At 36.4% G+C, this 19170-nt stretch overlaps 2 protein-coding genes across 2 annotated transcripts; both read left to right on the top strand.

Annotated features, from left to right (window-relative positions):
- Positions 1–2543: 2543 nt before the first annotated feature.
- Positions 2544–6347, top strand: s100b (S100 calcium binding protein, beta (neural)). Its single transcript, XM_062414666.1, has 3 exons — positions 2544–2571; positions 4157–4328; positions 5782–6347. Exons 2-3 carry the CDS (start codon positions 4191–4193, stop codon positions 5926–5928), a joined length of 285 nt encoding a protein of 94 aa, XP_062270650.1. The 5' UTR covers positions 2544–2571; positions 4157–4190; the 3' UTR covers positions 5929–6347.
- A 2556-nt stretch (positions 6348–8903) lies between these two features.
- On the top strand, positions 8904–16094 carry LOC133976362 (uncharacterized). Its single transcript, XM_062414559.1, has 4 exons — positions 8904–9068; positions 10926–11361; positions 14002–14052; positions 14879–16094. The coding sequence occupies exons 2-4, from the start codon at positions 10941–10943 to the stop codon at positions 15130–15132; spliced, it is 726 nt and encodes a 241-aa protein (XP_062270543.1). The 5' UTR covers positions 8904–9068; positions 10926–10940; the 3' UTR covers positions 15133–16094.
- Positions 16095–19170: the final 3076 nt, after the last annotated feature.

Genomic DNA, 19170 nt, shown 5'->3' with positions numbered 1-19170 from the left:
CAGAACGCTGCCTGACCGAAAATACGAGGAGTGGAGGGAGGTCAGAGGTCAGAGGGGGCGGCGGGGGAATTCAGCACATTGTGGAGATTATTGGTGAAAAGATGTAAGGAGATAAATATAAACACATCATCACTAGTCACATCAATATTTTTATTTCATGGACAAGAGTAAAACATTATTAAAGTCCAGTGACCGTTAATTCATAATTTTGCATCGTTTTTATCAACTTTTTTAGTGTCCATGTGGTTTAGTTTAAATTTAAATGTGAAAGTAAACGTATGAATAACTTGCACACATTCTTTTTTTGTGGACCCAGCATCAAATTTCTGCTTTTAACCCATTTAGAGAGAATATATTAGAGGATTATGGTTAAAAATGTCTAAGTGGTGTAACCGTAAAAACTTTGTACCAAATAATTCAACTTGCTTAAAAACAGTAAATTCTCAATAAAACACCATATCAACTAGTTTGGCATGATCTTACATTATAACTTTTTATATTAAATAAAGGTAATGGAATACAATTGTTCTAAATATTACATTTAATCTGGGGAATCATGTATTTTGTGGTTACACCATTTGACATTTTCAGGAGCATTCAGTTTTACTTTTGGTAAAAAATGGCGCAAATGTCATTTCAAATGATATAAAACCAACAAAAATACTAAATTTACATTTTAACAAACCTGATGCTGCTTTTAAAACTATTTTAACATATTTTTGAATTGCTCATCTTGTCAATCCTTATTGTTACTGACCCATAAAAGTCTTTTTAATGATCCTATAATGTGAGAAAACTACAAAACTCAACATAAATCACTAATTCTGCCACCTTTAATTGCTCTTTACTAATATAACTCTATTTGTCTGATATAAAAGGATAGGATAGATTACAGGACTCAGCAGGTCTTATTTTCCACTTGACATACATTTACAGATCTTGCCAAGCACCTCTGATCTAATGAAGATAAAGTGAGATGAACAAGCGTTAACGTGCCAAACCCTCCTCCTCCTCCTCCTCCTCCTCCTCCTCCTCCATTCTTCTTCGTATCTCTTTCTTTCTGCTCATCGTGGATCGTAATAACATTTACCTTTTGATACGGATCCGTCTGTCCTCTGGTTTTTTTGTGTTCTGGGCATCTGCCGAGGGAGGACAAAAGGCTCGTTTCAGAGGAAGCGGATGGCCGTGCATGTTAATGAAGACGTTCTTTTTGCTCTGTTTGAAGTTGGCCAGACGTGTGCCCTCCGCAGCCCAGAGAGAGCTCAAACACTGCGTCTGCTGCGGCCAAATAGGCAGAAGTTGACGCGTCCGGATGCCAAGTTTTTACTCCAAATGGCTGTAAACAAACTGGAGACTTCTGGGGGGAAAATATACACAAATATAAACCAGTACGACCAGTTTATATCCCCAACATAAGCAGAATCATGCACATCTTTCTATTATAGCTTCATACTTTTGATATGTTTCAGTTAATTTCCTGGAAAGTAGGATACAATTTGGTACGAGGTATCTCTAAAACAGCTCATCTTCATTCAAGGGCCACATACAATTAGATCAACAATTAGGGCCGGATCATTAAAAGGAAGGAAGGAAGGAAGGAAGGAAGGAAGGAAGGAAGGAAGGAAGGAAGAAAGGAAGAAAGGAAGGAAGGAAGGAAGGAAGGAAGGAAGGAAGGAAGGAAGGAAGGAAGGAAAGAGGGAAGAAAGGAAGGAAAGATGGAAAGAAGGAAGGAAGGAGTCAAGGAAGGAGGGAAGGAAGGAAATAGGGAAGGAAGGAAGGAAGGAAGGAAGGAAGGAAGGAAGGAAGGAAGGAAGGAAGGAAGGAAGGAAAAAAACAAAGGAAAGAAGGAAGAAAGGAAGGAAAGAGTGAAAGAAGGAAGGAAGGAAAGAGTGAAAGAAGGAAGGAAGGAAGGAAGGAAGGAAGGAAGGAAGGAAGGTTTAACAGCTGATTTCTCACATAGCTTCTGACAGAAGATGCATTCAAACACAATAAAAAGCTTGTTTTTTTCAGCGTTATTTTAAGCAGTCACAGCTCATATCTTTACACATCTCACATCTTCTCCTACTTTACATTCATAGTAGATTTGCACAAACTAAACGCTGCCTTTTTTTCTCTCTTTAGTCAAAACACTGTTGTGGTCGCTTTTGTTTTGAGTGAACCTTACTGGAGAAGTCAGAACACAAAAGCAACCAAAGTGTTATTTTAGGGGGTTTATATTCAATCACGGCTGCAAAACTAATCTGTATAAGTGAGAGCATGAAAGATGAAGATGTGAAGCAGATTATTGTTCTTTCTTTTATTTTATAAAGTTTGATTTGTGTTAATGTATAAAGAAGTGTGAGAGTGAGTCAGACATGCTTTGAATCAGTGCTGAGTGTGTGCAGAGCTGCAGTGGAGTGAGAGGAGGTGGAGCGACGGGATTGGTCAGCGGGTTTGACGGACAGGCCGGCTGACCTCAGCGCTGCGGCCGCCTACTAACACCACTTCAGTATAAAGTGCTGCTGTCCATCCTCATCCTCCACTCTGCTGATTCACTACTAACTTCTGCTGCTTTTTGGGATTCACGCTGAGGTAAGATTACCTTCATCTGTCTGCTTCTGGCGGCCGGATTCATGCACTACCTAGAATATGAGAAGAAAAGGGGAACAATAGCGTAAATAAACATAAATTTGAAGTATAATCGGTGCTTTAATCCTTTTACTGAATGGTTAAATGCAAAAGTAAGATATATAAATGTATCTGATTTGTATTAAAATCCACATTATTTGCTCATATGTGGTTGGAAATCACTGAAAAGACACTAAATCAGTGGAAATACTTTGAAATAAAACTTTTAAAACTTTAATAACTTTATTGTTGTGGCACTTTCGATGCAAGAAATGCATGCAAAAGTTTAGTTACTTCCTAAAATATGAGAAGAACAGGAGAACAACTGAATCTGTGCTTTAGTTTTCATTTCTTTACACTATATCAAGTATTTTGCATTATATCATTAAATAAATTTAGATGCAAAAATAATATATAAATGTATCTGATTTGTATTAAAATCAACATTATTTTCTCACATGTGGTTGAAAATCACTGAAATAACAGTAAAACTGAGCAGAAAAGACACTAAATCAGTGGAAATACTTTGAAATGAGACGTTTTGCTTTGAGATAAAACTTTAAAAACCTTAATAACTTTATTTTTATGGGACTTTTCATGCAAGAAATTCATGCAGAAGTTAAGTTACTTCCTAAAATATGAGAAAAAGATTAAAAAAAGGGAACAACAATGTAAATAAACATCAATTTGAACTACAATCTGTGCATTAGTTTCCATTTTTAACACTATATGTATCAATTATTTTTGCAAGCATGCTTTATAGCTTAAAATATACTTTTATTGAATGGTTTAGATGCAAAAATAGTAAATAAAATATCTTGTTTTGTCTTTTTTATTAACTCATACATACTATTAATTTGTGTTCCCCTCATAAAAAGTGTCTATACTGATCAATAAATGTGATTAAACCTTTAATTAATGCTTCAGAGAGCAGAGAAAGTGTATGTTTTAGCTTTTACATGCAGGTTTAAGTCATCAGTCAACAGTCAAATGTCAGAGTAAAAGATATTTAGAGTGTTTTTACAGCTTTAAAAAGTGAAAAATGGGTAAATTAGACCCTCGACATCATGTTAGGGGTTAAATATTTTCATTTTCATGCATTTTGGGCCACTTTAAATCAACTTACCGCATCAAATTCAAGGGTAAAAGAACATTTGGGGTGATTTTACAGCTGTCAAATGTAAAAAAATTGGTTAGATTTGATGTAAGGGTTAAAATATTCTTAATTTTGTGCAAGATATGAGTATGTAAGGGTTACATTTGAGCCAGAACAGCCTCAATGGATCAAAATCATTATGCATTTTAGGCCAATTTAGTAAAACTGGTGTTTTTTTCCAGCTGTTAAAGGTCACAAACAGTAAGTAAAGTTTAATCTGATTTGTATTAAATGCATTTAATAAATAATCTAATATTAGTGATTCATTTTAAGTAAGTGAAACGTTGAGATATTGTTTGTTTCATCATCTGTTTTTGCTTAATTCAAGTTCCTTTAGGACAGTGATTTTAAAAACAGCAGATTATATAATGATTTAATGTTTTGACCCAACAGGTTAATAAAGCCCCGCCCCCTCCTGCAGACCACGATGACCGACCTGGAGACCTCGATGGCGACCATCATCGCCGTGTTTCAGAAGTATTCGGAGCGAGAAGGCGACAAGCACAAGCTGAAGAAGAGCGAGCTGAAAGATCTGCTTCACGACGAGCTGCCGGAGCTGATGGCGGTCAGAGGAAAAGAAAATATATCATGTTTTTATTGAGTTTAACTGTCAGATTACACTCATACTTCACTATTTCAACTGGTATTCATCACTTTAACTTTACTTTACTACTTTTAATTCACTATTTTCACCATTTAACCCTCCTGTTGTCCTCGAGTCAAGGAAGGAAGGGAGGAAGAAGGAAGGAAAGGAAGGAGGAAGGAAGGATGGGAGGGAGGAAGATGGAAGGAAAGGAGGAAGGAAGGGAGGAAGAAGGAAGGAAAGGAGGGAAGAAGGAAGGAAGGGAGGAAAAAGGAAGGAAAGGAGGAAGGAAGGGAGGAAGAAGGAAGGGAGGAAGGAAAGAAGGAAGGAGGGAGGGAGGGATAAAAGCAAATAGGAAGGAAGGTAAGAAGGACAGAGGAAAGAAGGAAGGGAGGAAGGTAGGGGGGAGGAAAGAAAGAGAGAAGGAGGAAGGAAGGAAGGAAGGAAGGAAGGAAGGAAGGAAGGAAGGAAGGAAGGAAGGAAGGAAGGAAGGAAGGAAGGAAGGAAGGAAGGAAGGAAAGAAGGAAAGAAGGAGGGAGGGAGGAAAGACAGAAGGAAGGAAGGAAGGGGGTGGAGGAAGGAAAGAAGGAAGGGAGGAAAGAGAGAGGAAGGAAAGAAAGAGAGAAGGAGGGAAGGAGGGAGGAAGGACAGACGGAAGGAAGGAAGGGAGGAAAGAAGGAACAGTCAGACAGACGGGGTCAATTTGACCCGGGAGGACAACACGAAGGTTAAAGCTGTTAACACTTATTTTTATCCATCGTGATCAACTGTTTCAACTTTCCATCATGCATTTATTATATTACTTTATTATTATACTATTTATATCAGTTCCTCTCAGCTGCAGTTGGTACAGCTTGATTTAATATGTGGGAAATATCTTCTAAATCCTAAAATTAACTGAGATAATCTGCATTATTTCCTCACTGAAATGGAGTAAAACTGAGCAGAAGGAGCAAAGTTATAATAGAAAAGAGCAGAAGTTGAATTTAAACAAGTTAAATAGTGGAAATACTTTAAAGTAAGGTTTTGCTGTGAGGTAAAACTTTAAAAACAACCGTTGGATAAATATGGGTTGAAAACACAACAAAAAAAGTCGTCACATTTCAGGCTTATGGGGAAAGAAATGGGTTCAAATGGAATCCTGAACATTATGTAAACGGTTAAATCTGCATTTTAGGGTTTGTGTGTTTCTTTCCTTAAAAACTGATGAAGGAAAGAAAGAACAGAAAGATGATAAAAAGTTTAAAAAGAAAGAAAGAGAGGAAGCAGAGAGGGAGAAAAAATCAGAAAGTCTTCTTTGTTTCATGTCCTGATCTGAACTTCTTCCCTCCCCCTCCTCCTCCTCCCCTCTCTCCTCCTCCTCTCCTCTCTCCTCCTCTCCTCTCTCCTCCTCTCCTCCTCTCCTCCTCTCCTCCTCTCCTCCTCCTCTCTGCAGCATGTTAAAGACCAGGCCACGCTGGACAGCCTGATGGAGAGCTTGGATACCGACGGCGACGCCGAGTGCGACTTCCAGGAGTTCATGACATTCATCTCCATGGTTACCGTCTGTTGCCACGAGTTCTTTAAGGACGAGGACGAGTAGAGGAGGAGGACAAAGATGGAGAGAGAGAATAAATTATAATAAAAGAAGAAGAAGCAGAGCAGCGCAGGGGGGGAAACACACATTACCAGTAAGGTTTGGCTACTGGCTGCCAGTTAAACCAGTTAGTCGACACTTTTTCATCTTCTAGGTTTCTCGTACAGTCTTTAAAATGACTTCGAGAGCACAAAAAACTTGCTACTGACTTATAAAAGTAAATAAAAGTTAAATAGATGAACAGCTTTAGTAATATTCTGCAGGAATGAGCTCGTAAGTGAGTTAAAAAATAGTCTAAAAACTGTCAGATCATCATCATCATCATTCATTTTAAGATTTGATTTGTTATAAAAATGATCAATTTGGCTAAAAAAAAAAAAGGGCAACTGTGTCAAAATGCTTAAAATAATTAAAACTTTTTGATATTTGGCTCATAAAAACTTTTTTTTTATTTATGAATGTAGTTGCCTGTTAAAGTTTGGGGATAAAATGACTGATGTGCCTTTTAATAATAATCTGTTTTAATTAGTTTTTAAAAGTTCATTAATGGGTTTTTTGCCATATTTGCAGGTGGCTTTAAAAGTCTTCAAAACTAGCTGCTGATTCATAAAAGAAAAGTGAAATAGATGAACAGCTTTATTAATATTTCAGCAGGTTAAATAATACATGAATAAAAATTAGGCTTAAGTTCGTTAAGTCAGTCGAGCAGCCACCAATCATTCATTTTCAGATGTTATATGTTAAAAAATGATGAATTTGGCTTAAAAAAATGAATTCAACCAACTAGTTGAAAGGGAACTGTGTCAAAATGCTTAAAATAACTCAATTAAACCTTCGATGTTTGACTTTAGACGACTTTTTCTTTGGTTTTACATCAATATTTATCCTCATAGTGTTCAGTTATTCTGCATGTACAGCTGAAGTTAACCTTAAACTCAGTCTGTGTCTAGTTTAACTCGTGTAAACTGTACTTTAATCTAATATAGTGAAGTTTTACCACAGTATAATCTGTTTAAACATGGTACAATCATGTCCTAGTTGAGTTTACTTTGAGAAAAAATGACTCATGTGCCTTAAAAATTACAATTTATCTTAATTGGCTTTGAAATAGTTTGTAAAATGGGTCATTTTCTATCTAATTATAACAAACATCTCTGAACTGGGCTTGTAAAACACTTAAAATGAAGTTTAGTGGCTTGTAAAACAGTATTTTGGGTCTAAATATATTAAAACTTGCTACTAAATAAATTATGAAATGTTGGTGTTTTAGTTTCCTTCCCTGCGTCTGCTGCAGGTTTGATCCTGTTAGACTTTATATTCAGTTCAAACAATCTGAACGAAGCTGTTAGAATAAAACATTTAGTTGAGTTAAAAACAATAGAGAAGAAAAAAAACTAAGAGTGTGGAACAGTTTGTCTGCAATGATGTGACAATGTTGTATTATGAAATGTTTGAGAGTTTGTTGGTTATATGAAATGAAATAAATTATCAATATGTGACCCTGCGTCTGAGATTTAATGAAAAAGAAGTTTAAGTTATATTCAGATTGATTTTTCCCTCTTTAGTCTTTTTAACGAGACACAAAAGCTCAATTAGTCACATGATGCTCAGGTGTGAAGCTGAGGATGAAATAAACCTGATTAACAGGATGATTAGAAACAGCTGAGTCCTTTACTTTGATGCTGCTGCTTTCTACTTTCTACTCCACTACATTTATTTAACAGCTTTAGTTACTTTCCACATGAAGATTTGACACAATGGATAATATAACAAGCTTTTAAAATACAACACATTGTTAAAGATGAAACCAGAAAGCAGTGTGTAGTCGGCTCACGTTTCAGGTGTCTATGAGTTGTTAACAGCTCCACCAAATAGTGATTTTTCCCTCTAAACTTCTCACATGCTTTCATTTCAATAAATGTTCAAATGATCCAATATTTCAGCAAAAATCAAAGATTAAAGAAAAAGTCTAAAACCTGAAAACACATTTGTGTATCAGAACTTAGTTTTTTCTTCTTTCCTCTCCCATTAATCATCTCACCACCCCTCACATTTATCTGCTGACCCTTTGGAGGGGCCCCACCCCTAGGTTGGGAACCACTGGACTAAACTAGCTAACTGTATATAAAGTAGTGTAAACTAGCTCCACCTCCAGCAGCTACAACAGTAACATGCTGCTCTAACACTGATGCTTCACTATTAATAATCTAATGATGTCATAATAATAATATATCAGTCAGAGGACCAAACCACTACTTTTACTGTAATACTGCATACTACATCACTCATAATACTGCAGTACTTTTACTGTAATACTGCATACTACATCACTCATAATACTGCAGTACTTTTACTGTAATACTGCATACTACATCACTCATAATACTGCAGTACTTTTACTGTAATACTGCATACTACATCACTCATAATACTGCAGTACTTTTACTGTAATACTGCATATGACATCACTCATAATACTGCAGTACTTTTACTGTAATACTGCATACTACATCACTCATAATACTGCAGTACTTTTACTGTAATACTGCATACTACATCACTCATAATACTGCAGTACTTTTACTGTAATACTGCATACTACATCACTCATAATACTGCAGTACTTTTACTGTAATACTGCATACTACATCACTCATAATACTGCAGTACTTTTACTGTAATACTTTAACTACATTAAAGTATCAGAGTACTTCTTCCACCACTGTAGAATGGGGGGGAAATAAATAAAAACTAGTAAAATCACAGACTGACAATTATCGACATTAATCTACGACTATAACTACACACACAAACGCACACGCACACGCACAGGATAATGTGTGTGTGTGTGTGTGTGTGTGTGTGTGTGTGTGTAGTTAACAGATGATGTAAGAGGTGTTGTCAGCTGCACAGTTTCAGACATCTGCAGGCTGTTTAGCACCAGAGAGGTGGAGTCTGCTCCGCTATTGGCCGGAGGGGGAACAGATCCCGACCCTGGGGATTGACACCACACCCATCTGTGTGTGTGTATGCGTACATTAGTGTGCATGTGTGTGTGTGTGTGTGTGTTGTCCAGCATATGCTCTGTTGTGTTTCCTCTTCTTGTTCTTTGTGAATGAAGATCTGGCTGCAGATTCTCAGCACTGGTGAGGTTTTCTTGGTTTTATTTTGCTTTTTCATGTATTTTTATCATATTTGTTCTCATAATGAGTCCAAACTAAGTTGTGTGTCTGAAATGATGCTGATAACTCTACTTAACCTGATTAAATATAACTGTGCTACATAGATAAGTTAACTTCTGCATACTTCTCTATTAAACTCAATGCTCTGCAGCTCAGTTTTTATACATATATATCAAATATTATAATAATTGTGGAGCATAATTTGAGTTACTGATCCAGTCTGAGAAGAAGTGGAGGCACTGAAGTTTCCCTGTGGAGTTTCTGACCTCTAGTAGAAGTTTTTTTTATTTTTACAAGTGTTCCTGTTGTTGTTTGTTTCGAGCACATGTGATGCAACACGCAGCTCTGTTTGCCAGTTATTTCACACTGCAACACGTCGGTCTACCAAACGCTCCACAGAGACTCATAGCGGCATTTTTCTAATCTGGGGGCCTTTATATTTAGTTACACATCACTGTTAAAGAATAATGATGATTTATGATGTGACAGCGCCGTGGTTAAAGTTTAGGTTTGGTTAAAGCATTAAAAAGCACTTGGTTTGAGTTAAAGTAGATTAAGACGAGCAGCATAGCGTTGGTTGATATTTTATGCTCTATTTTAGTCTCGTTTTTTGTTCACTTTTACCCTTTTTTTTTTAATGTTTCCAAATTTTACAGTTTAATATTTAGTTTTTATGTAAAGCATATGCCTAGCCTTAAAGTTACCGTAACCTTGGTCGTCATGGCAGCAGTAAAAACAGCAACAATCATCCTTAGTTACGAATTTTACGCCCACAAAGTCCACTTTTTTTTGCATCCTTTCCTTTTATGCTTCATGTGAACTGCGCTACGTCTCCGGGTCATAATTACGACGGCCTATAGGTGGCGTCTGTCATGTAAAATAACTATAAGTTGTTGTTTTTTTTGGCGTTAAGACTTATCGTGTTGTTTTTTTCAGAGGACAGGATCAAAATTATACCCACATATCCACTCTGGACTGGATTGAACCACTAACGAGGGCAGCTAACGTTAAAATCAACCCTCCTGTTGTCCTCGGGTGGATTTCTTTCATCTAATTGCCTTAAAATTGCACAGATGCTTACCTATTACATTCTTTGCAAGTATAATCATCCCTACTTTCATTGAGTTTATATTTCATTATAAACACTGACACCAAAACGGATACATTTTGAACCAGGAGGATGCTGTGCTGCCATTAAAATATTTTAAATGGTTTCAAAACTGTATCCTGACTAAACTTTGACATATATCAGTCTGTGATAATCTATCAACATATTTTCCTTCAATTTTAGTTAAAATATTAAATAATTTCTGCTTTTTTAATGCAAAAATGAGGTATGGTGTCATTTAAATTAGGCCCTTTTGACCCTAATTTCCAAAAAACTTGTGGTAATAAGTTGGAATGAAGGTGAATAAAAAGTCTGACACAGAATTGGGTGATAATTTATACTTTATTTCACTTTATTAACAGTCAAAATTGACCTGAGAGGACAAAAGTTGCTGTCCTTTAAAAAAAATCCTACAATTTTGCAAGAATTGTACAAAACTGTGCTACTCACCAACTAACACTAACCGAATTTTAGACGCGTAATATTGTTCAAACAAACAAACAAATTGATGATCTACTCGTACAATAGAATCCAAAAAACCTCCACAGAGTGCCTTTAAGTTGTCTGCAGCTGCTTCTTCACTCATTTAACGTTTAAAGGACGACATTTAATTTAACGTTTTAACCACAAATCCACTGCTGAACACAAACTAAGATTTTTATTCATTCCTGGACGTCGTCTGATCAGCAGCGTGTGTCGTGTTTTCTGTTCAGGTTGACGTCACCATCATGGCCACTACTCCTGCAGTGACAGCCATCATGGCCGCTACTCCTACAGCGACAGCCACCATGGACGCTATTCCTGCAGCGACAGCCACCATGGACGCTACTCCTGCAGCGACAGCCACCATGGCCACTATTCCTGCAGCGACAGCCACCATGGACGCTACTCCTGCAGCGACAGCCACCATGGCCACTATTCCTGCAGCGACAGCCACCATGGACGCTACTCCTGCAGCGACAGCCATCATGGCCGCTACTCCTGCAGCGACAGCCATCATGGCCGCTACTCCTGCAACGCGGGTCAACACGAGCCCTCCTCCCACAGTGCCGGCCATCATGGACACTACTCCTCCACCAATACCTGCAGAGATGACCACCTCTTCCCCCAAAGCACCTCCGCTTATACCTCCGAAGGTCCCGACGCAGGGTAACTCCCACTCTCCACTTGATAGACAGTTTGGGATTATTAGGAGGGAAGAAAAAATGGTTTAAATTCGGATTTGTTGGTGTAAAATAACCTGCAACCTGTTTTTTGTTAATTTAATGAAATCACTAACTATTAAAGAACGGTAAAACTTCCGCAAATATCTTGAATATTTAATTAATTGTAGCACGAGACGTATTTCTATTTACATGAAACTGATAATTTCTTAATCTTAACTCTTTACATACTGTTCATATTCTGACTCATAATTAGTCTCTACATCAATTCACATTCATAAATTCATCCATTAGTCATTAATAAATGTTTATTTAATCCTTCTATTTGAATAAAAGACATTCACAATCACTATTTTATGGTCCAGGAGAACAATAAAACGTGTTTGAATGCAGATTTTTTTGAATGATGTAATAAGCACAGGTCAAATTTGTACATTTGCATATATAAAAATGTGTGTCAGCTGCACAACATTTTTTAAAAGATGCTTTTTATTTCCAATTTTGTATACTGTGGGTCACATTTAGGGAAAGTCCACCTAAAAGAAATGTGTATAGGGTGTTTTTACAGCTCTCAACATGTTAACTGTTTTAGGGCTTTTTTAACTAATCTGTTATTTATTCTCTTGATTAATTGACATTTTTCACAATTTTCTGATATTTAATTGACCAAAATACTCAATCACTGTTTCCCAAAGCACTTAAAATGTTTTGTTTTTATTCATAGAGGAATAAAAAACATACAAATTAAGAAGTTGGAGCCCAAAAAGTACTCAAAATCATCAGCTGTTCACTGCAGTATTTATTAATTCTTTAATTGATTTGTGATTAAAGACAGTCTGAGCTCTTCTTGTCGGGATGCTGACACACATAGCCGATGTGTGTGTGTGTGTGTGTGTGTGTGTGTGTGTGTGTGTGTGTGTGTGTGTGTGTGTGTGTGTGTGTGTGTTTGGCAGGGAGTGTCTTATCAGGCAGCTGCCAGAGAGGAGCATGAGAAGGAGCGAATGTGACGCCTCTGGAGTCTGTTTCCGTGGAGATAAGAGCTGAAACACTGATACCGGCCGGCCCTGGTTTGCATAGCAGGACCAAACTGGGCCAAATGGGGCCAAACGGGGCCAGAGCTGCCATTACATTTAATATATTTTACTATTTATAAAACACACTGTTTGTATAGTAAACTTAACTCTAAAATCTGCTGAAGTTGTGTCAAGAAAAGTGGTTTTTTGAGTGACCCAAAATGTCACTTTTTGAACTCAAAACTCTGCTTTTTTTGATGATTCATAACATAAATAAGTTAATTTTATCATATGTTGAATTGCAGTTTGATTACCAAAGCAACACTATTAATATTTTAAGCTTTTTAGCAGCTGCCAAATCTTAAAACATCAGATTAAACTTTGCTTTAGGTTATTTTTCCTCTCAAACAAAGACAAAAATAACAACATTAAACATGAATGTGCAAATATATAGTTTAAAAAAAGCTATAAATGAACTCTACCTAGATTATTAAGACATATATAAGAAAAACTAATGCACAGGTTAAACAAACACACATTTAAATATAAAATAGCACTTTAAAACTGAGATTAAAGCCTCTTTTAATGCTCTGATGGACTTTAAGAAACAGGAAGTTTCAATTTAATGCCAATAAATTAGAACATCTGGATAATCTGTGTACTTTTGTCATGTGACCACACCTTAAACATCTGCATCTGGATGATTATCCCTCCTTGAATTGAGAATCTACATCTGGAAAACATTAATATTGTAAAATGTTGAATGATTTTGTGGTTAAATTTACTCACAAAGACGATATATAACAATATATTAATAAAGAGTGCAAAGATATTAAAGGATTATAGTTAAAGAATAGTACAATCTTCTTCATTTTAACACTTTGGGTGTGGTGTCTCAGCTCAGCGCTCAGAGACAGTTACAGAAGACAGATCACTGTAACAGATTGTGTTTATCTCTTTATTCTTCTACTGTATGGAAAGCACTTTGTGAGTTTGCTTGAGCAGAAAGATTGAGTTTCTTTCCTGAGTGCCTCAATCAGAATGTACTTTTACATGCTTTAAATAACGTTTTTTAGATGATACTTAACAAACTTGTTCCAACACTATAAAAGACTTAACCCTCCTGTTGTCTTTGAGTCAAGGAAGGAAGGAAGGGAGGAAGAAGGAAGGAAAGGCGGGAGGGAGGAAGGAAGGAATGGAGGAAGGAAAAAGGAAGGAAAGGAGGGAGGAGGGAAGGAAGGAAAGGGAGGAAGGAAAATACGGAGGAAATAAGGGAGGAAGGAAGGAAAGAAGGACAGAGGAAATAAGGAAGGGAGAAAGGAAAGGAAGGAGGGAGGGAGGGAGGGAGGGAGGGAGGGAGGGAGGGAGGAAGGAAGGAATGAAGGACAGAAGGAAGGAAGAAAGGGGGATGGAGGAAGCAAAGAAGGACGGAAGGAAAGGAGGAAAAAAAGGAACAGTCAAAACAGACGGGAAGGAGGACGACACGGAGGTTAAAATGATGTAATTCTGTTCATGTTTCTCTAAAACAATTCAGTTTGATGTAATTGGAGCCACAGGTTCACACACTGAATAAGTTAACAAATGAATGAATCTAACTTTTATTTTATTTACAGGCATCGGTGTAGTGGAGAATCCAGACGGATATGATGCAGCCTTAATTGGAGGTAACATCACTTTTTTCCCCCTCTGCAGTATTACAGCAGATATAATTTTAAAAAGCTGAATTCTCAGTTTTCGCTGCATGAATGTCTTTTTAAAAATGATGAATTTATCTGTTAGTGTGCAAATGAGTTAGACTGATAAAAAATGTGTTGCTGCCAGGTTGAAACTAGTGAAGTGCGGAGGCTCGAGAGTGACTTTTTCAGTGTTTAATTGCAATAAGTGAGATGGAAAATAGATTACATGCCTAAACATTTAGATTAATTGAAAATTATTTTATATTTTTGGTATTTTTATTACATTAATGTTTCTATTTCTTTCCTCTTTCTTTTAAAACATTGCTTTATGTTTCTTTTAAGTGAAGCACTTGGTGTAACTTTTTTTAATTGTAAAGAACTTTGAACTACATTTATTATGATTATGATTATTATGATTATTATTATTATTATTATTATTATTATTATTATTATTTATTTTAAGTACATTATTAAAGTGTAATTGAATAACTCATATAATTTTTTTAATATTTTTTAAATTTATTTTGTGTTAATTGAAACACAGACTAAATTAAATATAATTAATATAATAATATATATATAATTTCAATTCAACTTTTTAGTGCATGACTTAACTGCAAACTTAATAATTTATTTAATTATATTATAGTTCATTATCTGATTATAATTAAACTACGATGAAGTATTATTGTTTTTTATTTTGTGCACATAAGAATAAAGGAAAATCTTTGTTTTTTCATGATAAAATGTGTTACTTTCTTTTATCTTTATTTTTTTATATTGATACTATATTTATTATATTTGTCTTCTGCAGGAGTCTTTGGCGGTGTTGTTTTGCTGCTGCTGCTGCTGTTTCTTGCTCTAGCGCTGCTGCTGTGGTACCTGTCCAGACAAAAAGGCTCATATGAAACCAACGAGACTTACATGCTCGAAGATGAAGATTATGTTGATGATGGGCATTATCATGGCGATGAAGGTTGCGATGATGATGATGATGATGATAAATCTGCCGGCTCTGATACAGCGCTCCAAAACGAAGACACTCTAGAGATAAAAGAAGAGGAGTAAAGAGCAGAAAACATGTAAAATATGGACTTTTGTAGCTATTTTTTAATTATCATTTTTTTTACAATCCCTGGAAATGTTTTTCAAGGTTGTTATTTTCCAAAAAAGCAAAAATAATTCTGAATCTGCACGAACTCTTCCCGCCAAATGTGCAATCAGAGAACTTCAATTCCCCGAAATCCTATCAGCTCGGTCAAATTCTTCTAAATACCGCAGAATTTTGCCACGAAAATACACCAAGTGAAGCTTTAAATAACTCCAAACGACTGAAGGGAGGAAAAGTTCTGCAGAATAACAACCTAGAATAAAATTTTATGGCACTTTCCCTTTTTTTAAATGGTGCCATATGTCCCAAACTTGCATATAAATCTCAAAGTTTCACAATTACTCCATCATATCTTAAATAACTCCACCTGTCGACACTGATTCTGCCCGTTTCTGGATTTATAAAGTCTCTCAAACGGCTCCTGTGACTCTTCCACCACAGCAACATCTGACTTTCACCACGGAGCAAACGTCATGCCAAACGAGGAGGGGAAGCTACCACATGCGGATAAACATTTACCGGCATTTTAACCGGCGATTTCCCACCCTGGTTGCTGTAATAATTGCAGCTTGTTTCAGTGACCAACTATTTGCAGGCTGGACTCACACACACCACATAGCTCTGAATCAGCTAAAGGAAATGTGTGTGTGTGTGTGTGTGTGTGTGTCATATAAACACTGAGCCAAGAGAGTTTATAGGGTGATTTTCCAACCTGAATGCAGCCCTAAGTGATGCGTTTCTGCATTTTTTTGTTTGCTAAATAGAAAGACATAAAAGATGAGAAGGATTTTAGAGGTTGAAAAAGGAAAGAAAACATATAAGAAGAAGGATGTTAGTAGATGTTCTTTGTTTACACATTTATTTGTTTAAATCTTTCATACTTACACTTTTATAAGAATAAATTCTACATTTTTTGACACATCATAGTCCTGATGCTTTTGTGTGTTTGATGAAGGTGCCTCATTGAGTTAAACTGCACCATCTAGTGGCTGAGATGGTGTACTGCACCCTTTACCAAAAAAAAGGGATTATCTGTGTTTCTGTGGTTTGGATTTGAGGAAAACAGAAACATGTGTTGTTTCTAAACAAATATCTAAAATATACAAATACACAGTTTTTAAAATAAACAAAATGTCTAAAGTTAGTGCAAAAAAAAAGTTCTTTATAGGTGAAAAGCTGATTATAATAAGACAGAACTAATAGTAAAATAATTTGAGACTAATGCATACAAGAAATAAAAGAATAAAAGTGCATTTGTACAATCAATAAAACATAACTAAGAATTAAGAGTCAGATATATTTAAATAATAACTTGATAAAAGACATGAATACTAGAGTTTGACATGTTTTGATACTTTATCTGCAATGGTTATGACTTTTTACTCAAAATCTCTCAACACAATTTGTTTTGTCCACATCTCCCAATTTAAAGCAAAACTTTCATTTTAAACACTCAGCTTACATTTTGCAACTTCTTCACTTTGTACTACATTGTTCATTTCTCAAAGATCTTCAGTACAAAGTCGAGAGGTTTTGGTATGAAGCACAACAAGGCATGCTCAGTAGCGTTTGCCTTACACAGAACTACTCTCTGGAGACTGAAAACTTGATGCTGGTATTAGTCTTTTTGGACCCATTTCTAATCAAACTAACATGACCAAACTCTTCATAATGAAGGAACAGGTCACCCAGTGCAGCGATGTGGCTCATTAATGTGTTTTTAATAATTTTTGGACAACAATAGAGGTCCAAGGCACAGAGGAATAAGATATATCAGGCTTTAGATACACACACAGTACTTGTTAGTAGATCAGTTTGTTGTTGGTTTGGATCCAAACGTGAGATTTGTTGATAATAAGAAAAATATGGATTTTATTTCGGTATCATAAACTCTAAATTCAGTCAGATTAAGACATCATGATTTCAAGTCTAATGAGCTTTAGCCTCTGCAGAGAAAGTCGCTTATGCCCGAAAACTGGTGAATGCCACAAAGTTTATTTACAGTTTTTCTCGATTGCTAAGACACATTTCTTGTAATGGTGCTCCACATTTTCCAAAACTCTAAACACAAATTAATCTGCACAAACTTCAAACTTCCATGTCAAAGTTAAACCCTCCACTCAAAACCACGTAAACTCTTAACATCACATTCAGACGTCAATGGACACACACTATAAAACAGCCTTTAAATACTGGTGAGATCTTGTTTTTTTTTTAATTTATTGCACATAAAAGAGGGAAAACAAATACATAATACAAGAAAAAAATAGGAAAAAAACATAGATTTTTTTGAGACTAGGAAAAGAAAATGACTAACAAAAGAAAAAATGTGCAGGAGAAGCCAATAAAACCCAATAAGGACTTGTTGGGTTGCCTTCATATGATGAGACATACAACATAAAAACTTAAGAGTAAATAAATACAGACAAAAACATTAAAAACTAAGGTGTTACAAGTGTATCAAAAAAAGGTGACAATTTACTTTATTTAATATAATGCATGGAATATGATAGTGAGAGTGGTTATGATGTTGCTTTACTTAATTGATCCAGAAAGAAGAGCATGGTTAATTTCTTTTCAAAACACTACTAAAAAAAAGCTGTAATTGTAAGGTCACCAGCTCTGCTCCTGGAGAGCTACTGCCCTGCATGTTTTAGGAATCTCCCCTCACTCTAACACACCTGATTCTAATTATTAACTCATTATCCAGCAGCTGAAGCTTGTCAAAGGGGCTTGATAACTAGTTAATAATTAGAATCAGGTGTGTTAAGAGTGGAGGGCGATTCCTAAAACATGCAGGGCAGTAGTTGGATGGTGAGTCCTGCTGTAATGAATAATGGTGCTTATGGTTTTCACCCAGAATTACCTCATGTCGTCCTACCGGGTCAAATTGACCCCGTCTGTTTTGACTGTTCCTTCTTTCCCCTGTCCTTCTTTCCTTCCTCCCTTCCTTCCTCCTTCCTTCCTCCTTCCTTCCTCCTTCCTTTCCTTCCTCCCTTCCTTCCTCCCTCCCTCCCTCCTTTCCTTCCTTCTTCCTCCTTTCCTTCCTTCTTCCTCCCTTCCTCTTTTCCTTTCTCCCTCCCTCCCTCCTAACTTTCTTCCTTCCTTCTTATTTCCTCCGTCCTTCCTTCCTTTCCTTCTTTCCTCCTTTCCTTCCCTTTCCTCCTTCCTTCTTCCTTCCTCCCTTCCTTCCTTCCTCCATCCCTCCTTTTCCATTTTCTTCCTCCTTTCCTTGCTTCTTCCTCCCTTCCTTCCTTAACTCGAGGACACCAGGAGGGTTAAATCATGAACTCAATATAAAGACACCACATTTCTAAATTTTGTGGAAATGTGTCATAAAATAACTGAAATTTGATTGAACACAGTAAGATAGCTTCTATGTATTTACCAACATTAACCAATAAAAAACTACTTTGTACATAAAGAAATCCGAAGACAGAAATCACATTGTGCATCCATTGTTCCAAAACAAGAGAACTGACCTATGATAACCTTTGTTACCTATCTATCCAAAGGTTCGTGTGTCTGCACCTGGGAAAACTGTGTCCTAATTGTGCTCCAGCTGTGATGACTTTGAGTCAATATTATTGAATGCCAGTACTTTATAAATGAGCACCTGAGTGTGGAAAAAAAAGAAGGTCAATAGAGTTTATAGTTTCGGGAAATGGGGTCTGTCTTTTGGTAGATGGCGTCATTGTTTCGGATGTTTAGTTAATAGGCCCGGTTAACGTGCGCAAACAATCGAGAAAAAGTGTAATCACTCATACTTGCCATTTAATAATGAATCTACTCCTACGTTCCTATCTGACCAATAAGGGGATACATCACAGTGGAAAAAGTACAAGATGTTTTGTTTGAAGAGTCACAGCCCTGATGAGTAATACTTTCGGTTAACAAAGATCTGCTCTATCCAAAGCTTCATTTTTTGGTCTTTTTGGTGCAGCCAGACGCTCATTAAAGGATGGATGATCTCAGAGTGTGTGTGGTCCTGCCGG

Source organism: Scomber scombrus, chromosome 24 (genome assembly GCF_963691925.1).
Source record: "Scomber scombrus chromosome 24, fScoSco1.1, whole genome shotgun sequence".
NCBI lineage: Eukaryota > Metazoa > Chordata > Actinopteri > Scombriformes > Scombridae > Scomber > Scomber scombrus.
Note: the sequence above shows the minus strand (reverse complement) of the source record. Positions and strands in the feature narration are given on the sequence as shown.

Coding starts and splice junctions, on each gene's coding strand:
- s100b (XM_062414666.1), top strand. CDS start 4,191: ATGACCGACCTGGAGACCTCGATGGCGACCATCATCGCCGTGTTTCAG. Junction 4,329..5,781: donor AGCTGCCGGAGCTGATGGCG/GTCAGAGGAAAA, acceptor TCCTCTCTGCAG/CATGTTAAAGACCAGGCCAC.
- LOC133976362 (XM_062414559.1), top strand. CDS start 10,941: ATGGCCACTACTCCTGCAGTGACAGCCATCATGGCCGCTACTCCTACA. Junction 11,362..14,001: donor TCCGAAGGTCCCGACGCAGG/GTAACTCCCACT, acceptor TTTTATTTACAG/GCATCGGTGTAGTGGAGAAT. Junction 14,053..14,878: donor TGATGCAGCCTTAATTGGAG/GTAACATCACTT, acceptor TGTCTTCTGCAG/GAGTCTTTGGCGGTGTTGTT.